This window comes from Onychostruthus taczanowskii, unplaced genomic scaffold (genome assembly GCF_017590055.1).
Source record: "Onychostruthus taczanowskii isolate IOZ18803 unplaced genomic scaffold, ASM1759005v1 scaffold91, whole genome shotgun sequence".
Taxonomy (NCBI): domain Eukaryota; kingdom Metazoa; phylum Chordata; class Aves; order Passeriformes; family Passeridae; genus Onychostruthus; species Onychostruthus taczanowskii.
The window spans coordinates 133,324-139,075 of NW_024507105.1; the positions used below are offsets into that span (position 1 = coordinate 133,324).

The 5,752-nt window shown below is 61.3% G+C and overlaps 1 protein-coding gene across 2 annotated transcripts in view; it reads right to left on the reverse strand.

The window, feature by feature from the left end:
* Positions 1–677: 677 nt before the first annotated feature.
* The window catches only part of PHB (prohibitin), a 7,571-nt gene continuing 2,496 nt past the window's right edge, over positions 678–5,752 (reverse strand). For both annotated transcript variants that reach the window (XM_041426559.1, XM_041426560.1), the window contains exons 4-7: positions 5,070–5,212; positions 2,904–3,020; positions 1,686–1,781; positions 678–1,055 (exon numbers count right to left, since the gene is read on the reverse strand). In XM_041426559.1, the coding sequence (XP_041282493.1) occupies positions 843–1,055; positions 1,686–1,781; positions 2,904–3,020; positions 5,070–5,212 (569 nt within the window). In that variant the 3' untranslated portion in view covers positions 678–842. The remainder of the gene's footprint in view (positions 1,056–1,685; positions 1,782–2,903; positions 3,021–5,069; positions 5,213–5,752) is intronic.

The window sequence follows — 5,752 nt, forward strand, 5'->3', positions numbered from 1 at the left end:
CCAGCCTTGGGACTGTGACATTTATTGAAGGCTGGTTACACAATCTCACCCTCCTCATGACTCCCCTTCCCTGGGAAAAAGAGCACAGAGGATTTCTGCCCCTGGAGCAGCGAGGGGCTGGCACAGGAGCCCACGGGGCAGGACAGGGACAGCTCAGGGGCAAGGAGAGGAGATCCCCAGGCCCAGAAGGGTTTGCCCAGAGGGAATCTCTGCTCCTCTCACCCCCACAGAGCCCCTGCCCTGAGCTGGGGTGACACCTGGAAGGACTGGCATGGCTGAGGGCCCTGAGCTGAGGTGTCCCCAGGCTCTCAGGTGACACCTGGAAGGACTGGCATGGCTGAGGGCCCTGAGCTGAGGTGTCCCCAGGCTCTCAGGTGACACCTGGAAGGACTGGCATGGCTGAGGGCCCTGAGCACCCCTGTCCCAGCCCAGGGGCAGCAGGTGGGGACAGCCCCAGCCAGCCTGAAGGCACTGAGGCAGCTCTGAGCCCTGATCGACGCCGCACCCGCGGCCAGGGACTCACCTGGGCTCCATCCCAGGAAAACTCTGCTCCTGCTGCTCCACCTGCCCGGAAAGGGGCGACTCCCAAACATCACTTTCTCAATTCCCCAATTTTCCTGAACTCCCAGATTCAGAGTCCCTGAAGGCAGCACAGGGGAGGAACCGCAGGCCGGGAGTCGCGAGCGTTCACTTTTATTTGATTACCCACCAAAAAAAAAAAACCAAAAACCACCCAAAAAAACCCCTCCAATTTCCAAATTTCCGTTTCCTCCGCGAGGAAATTGCACTGATTTTTCTTTTTTTTCCCCCCTGTATTTTTTTTTTTTAGGTGTTTCCCTGGCTCACTGGGGCAGCTGCAGCAGCACGGACTGACCCGAGGGCAGGTAGGTGATGTTGCGGGAGCGCGAGAGCTGGTACGCGATGTCCTCGGCCGCCTCCAGCTTGCGCAGCTCGATCAGCCCGTCCCCCGCCGTGGCCAGCGAGTTGGCAATCAGCTCCGCGGCCTTGGAGTCGCCCTCTGCCGAGATCACAGCGGCCTTCTTCTGCTGCTCGGCCTGCGGGGGGAGCAGGGAAACGGGAAGGGACGGACGGGTGGACAGGCAGACCGACGGACGGAGCCGCGCCGCCCCGCGGGGTTTCCCCCCGCCGGGGCAAGTACAAGGGTTTTGGTTTAGGGTTTTGGGTTGCTGAACTGTGGGATAAAAAAATAACTGATTTGTCTGCTGTGGGAAAAGGAAAAAAGGCAATTTCAAGCTGAATTTTGGTGATTTTTCATCCCACCCGGAGATCCCCGTTGTTTGGCAGCTCCGTGGGGAGGCTCCCAAACCCAGAGGTCTGCAGGCAGCTGAAACGTGAGCTGACACAAGAGATGAAAACCCCACTGTGCTGCTGGAGACTCCCAGCGATGATCCAGGGTGGATCCAAGCAGGGATGACCCAGGAGGAAACTGGGATGACCCAGGAGGAAACCTGGGATCACCCAGGAGCCAACAGCAAGCACAGCTGCAATCAGCTGTGGGGTGGAAGGAGGAACCTTCTCCAGCTGGGGTTACGTTGGATATTGGGGAAAAACCATTTCTGATCAGCACTCCAGGGAGGCTGGGACAGGATATTATTCAAGGAAAAACCCCCAGAGAGGGAAGGGGACAGCAGAGGCAGTCCCAAATGTCCAGAAGGAGCAGGTACCTTCTCCACGATGAAGCGGGCCCGCTCGGCCTCCTGCTGCGCCACCTGCTTCATCTCCACGGCCTCCGTGAACTCCTTGCCAAAGGTCAGGTGGGTCTGGGGGCACAAACCCAGCCAGGTCACAGCAGGGACAGCTGCCAGCAGCTCTGCTGCCACAGTGACACCGGGATGGGGACAGGGATGGAGATCCCCCAAAGAAATCCTGCCCAATCCCACACCCGAGCCCAGGGAAAGCTCCAGAAACAAAGTGTCCAAAGTCCCCTTTGGCAGAAACAAAGTCACCTCCTGCAGGGGCTTCCTGCCAGCCCTGCTCCCAGCAGGGTAAATTTTATTTCTGAAGGGAGCTGGAGGGCAGAGCTCCCTCCTTGGATATCTCAGCAGAGGAAGCAGTGGGAATGTTCTGCTGTCCCAGTGGGAATGTTCTGCTGTCCCAGTGGGAGTTTTCTGCTGTCCCAGTGGGAACGTTCTGCTGTCCCAGTGGGAACATTCTGCTGTCCCAGTGGGAACATTCTGCTGTCCCAGTGGGAGTTTTGTGCTGTCCCAGTGGGAGTTTTGTACTGTCCCAATGGGAGTTTTCTGCTGTCCCAGTGGGAGTTTTCTGCTGTCCCAGTGGGAACGTTCTGCTGTCCCAGTGGGAACATTCTGCTGTCCCAGTGGGAACATTCTGCTGTCCCAGTGGGAGTTTTGTGCTGTCCCAGTGGGAGTTTTGTACTGTCCCAATGGGAGTTTTCTGCTGTCCCAGTGGGAGTTTTCTGCTGTCCCAGTGGGAACGTTCTGCTGTCCCAGTGGGAGTTTTGTGCTGTCCCAGTGGGAACGTTCTGCTGTCCCAGTGGGAACGTTCTGCTGTCCCAGTGGGAGTTTTGTGCTGTCCCAGTGGGAGTTTTCTGCTGTCCCAGTGGGAGTTTTGTGCTGTCCCACTGGGAGTTTTGTGCTATCCCAGGGGGAGTTTTCCCTCCTGGTGTTCCCAGGGGTGCCTGTGGAGCTGCTGCCCAATCCCAAAGCACCTCCAGCCCAATCCATCCCCCTCAGCAGCTCCTGTGGGGTGACAAAAGCCCTGCGCAGGGAGGGCTGAGGCCACCCAGAGGCCACCAAGGGCCACCCAAGGTCACGGGGACAACAGCCGAGCTGTGACCACCACGTCCCTCCAAACACAGCCACGCGTGTCCAAGCGTCCATGCCACCACGCTCCGGGCAGCCAGGACCCCCTCCCGGGCTCACCAGGGACACGTCGTCCAGGATGAGCCCGAAGGTGGCCGCGCGCTCCGTGAGGTCCTCGCTGACCTGCCGCGACACCAGCTCCCGCTGCGTGATCAGCTCGCCGGCGTCAAAGCGCGCCTGCAACGGCACGGAGCGGTTAGGGAACGGCAGGGACACCGCTGGGAACGGCGTGGGATGGGAAGGGATTGGTAGGGGGAACACTGGGAACGGCACGGGATGGGATGGAATGGTTAGGGAATGGTTAGGGACACCGCTGGGAACGGCGTGGGATGGTTAGGGAATGGCAGGGACACCGCTGGGAACGGCGTGGGATGGTTAGGGAATGGCAGGGACACCGCTGGGAACGGCGTGGGATGGTTAGGGAATGGCAGGGACACCACTGGGAACGGCACGGGATGGGATGGAATGGTTAGGGAACGGCAGGGACACCGCTGGGAACGGCACGGGATGGGATGGAATGGTTAGGGAACGGCAGGGACACCGCTGGGAACGGCACGGGATGGGATGGAATGGCAGGGACACTGCTGGGAACGGCACAGAATGGTTAGGGAACGGCAGGGACACCGCTGGGGACGGCACGGGATGGGATGGGATGGGTAGGGAACGGCAGGGAGCGGCGTGGGGCGGGTAGGGAATGGCAGGGAGACTGCTGGGAACAGCACAGCATGGGATGGAATGGTTAGGGCCACCGCTGGGAATGGCGGGGGATGGTTAGGGACACCGCTGGGGACGGCACGGGATGGGATGGGATGGGTAGGGAACGGCAGGGAGCGGCGTGGGGCGGGTAGGGAATGGCAGGGAGACTGCTGGGAACAGCACAGCATGGGATGGAATGGTTAGGGCCACCGCTGGGAATGGCGGGGGATGGTTAGGGACACCGCTGGGGACGGCACGGGATGGGATGGGATGGGTAGGGAACGGCAGGGACACCGCTGGGAACGGCACGGGATGGGATGGACACTGCTGGGAACGGCACGGAGCGGCGTGGGGCGGTTAGGGAATGGCAGGGACACTGCTGGGAACAGCACAGAATGGGATGGAATGGTTAGGGACACCGCTGGGAATGGCGTGGGATGGTTAGGGAATGGCAGGGACACCGCTGGGAATGGCACGGAATGGCATGGGACGGTTAGGGAACGGCAGGGACACCGCTGGGAATGGCATGGGATGGTTAGGGAATGGCAGGGACACCGCTGGGAACGGCACAGAATGGGATGGACACTGCTGGGAATGGGATGGCACTGGATGGACAGTGCTGGGAACGGCAGGGACCAACATGGAACGGGATGGAATGGGACAGGCACTGCTGGGAATGGCATGGAATGAGATGGACACTGCTGGGAATGATGGGATGGAATGGAACACCATGGACACTGCTGGGAATGGGATGGAATGGAACACCATGGACACTGCTGGGAATGGGACAGACACCGCTGGGAACAGCTGGAACAGGATGGATGCTGCTGGGAACAGGATGGACACCTCTGGGGATGGGACAGACACCACTGGGAGCAGGATGGAACGGGATGGACACTGCTGGGAACGGGATGGACACTGCTGAAAATGGGATGGTAGTGGATGGACAGTGCTGGGAACGGGATGGAACTGGAGGGACAGTGCTGGGAACGGGATGGGCACTGCTGGGAACAGGATGGGCACTGCTGGGAGTGGGATGGAACTGGATGGACGGATACCTGAGATATTCCCACACTGCTGAGAATGGGATGGAACTGGATGGACAGGGATGGGAATGGGATGGGCACTGCTGAAAATGGGATGGTACTGGATGGACAATGCTGGGAATGGGATGGAACTGGATGGACAGTGCTGGGAACGGGATGGACACTGCTGAAAATGGGATGGTACTGGATGGACAGGGATGGGAACGGGATGGGCACTGCTGGGAGCGGGCAGTGACTGGACACAGCCCCAGGCTGCACCAGCGAGGACAGCAGCAGGAATTGTCCCATGGAAAGGCCCTCCCAGGGAGGTCTGGAGTCCCCACCCCCGAGGCATCCACGCCAGGCTGGGAGCCCACGGCAGGGCTGGAGCTGGACCAGCTTCCAGGCGCCTCCCACCCAAAGCGGGCTGGAGCTCCGCCGTTCCAGGGCACACCACGTTCCCCAGTCCCTGGCAGGAGAGCCCAGCAGCCCAGGGCGCGCTCACCACCACGGACTTGAGGATCTCGGTGGTGATGGAGGGCAGCACGCGCTCGTCGTAGTCCTCGCCGATGCTGGTGAAGATGCGCGGCAGCTGCGCCGTCACGGGCCGGAACAGGATCCGCAGCGTGATGTTCACGTTCTGCAGGTCTGCACAGGAGCAGAGCCGCCCTCAGGGAGCTGCCCCGAGCCCCCAGGGCTGCACAGGAGCTGCCCTGAACCCCCAGGGCTGCACAGGAGCAGCACTGCCCTCAGGGAGCTGCCCCGAGCCCCCAGGGCTGCACAGGAGCTGCCCCGAGCCCCCAGGGCTGCACAGGAGCAGCACTGCCCTCAGGGAGCTGCCCCGAGCCCCCGGGGCTGCACAGGAGCTGCCCCGAGCCCCCAGGGCTGCACAGGAGCAGGGGGAGCTCCCCAGCTGAGCTTTGCCATGAAAAATGAGCTGGTTTTGCTGCCCTGCTCCCCTTTGGGGTCCTGCTCTGTGCTGCTCTAGAGGGAGAATCCCAGCCCCACCAGTGTCACCTGCCCCAGGTGAGCTCCAGAGGGACAATCCCAGCCCCACCAGTGTCACCTGCCCCAGGTGAGCTCCAGAGGGACAATCCCAGCCCCACCAGTGTCACCTGCCCCAGGTGAGCTCCAGAGGGACAATCCCAGCCCCACCAGTGTCACCTGCCCCAGGTGAGCTCCAGAGGG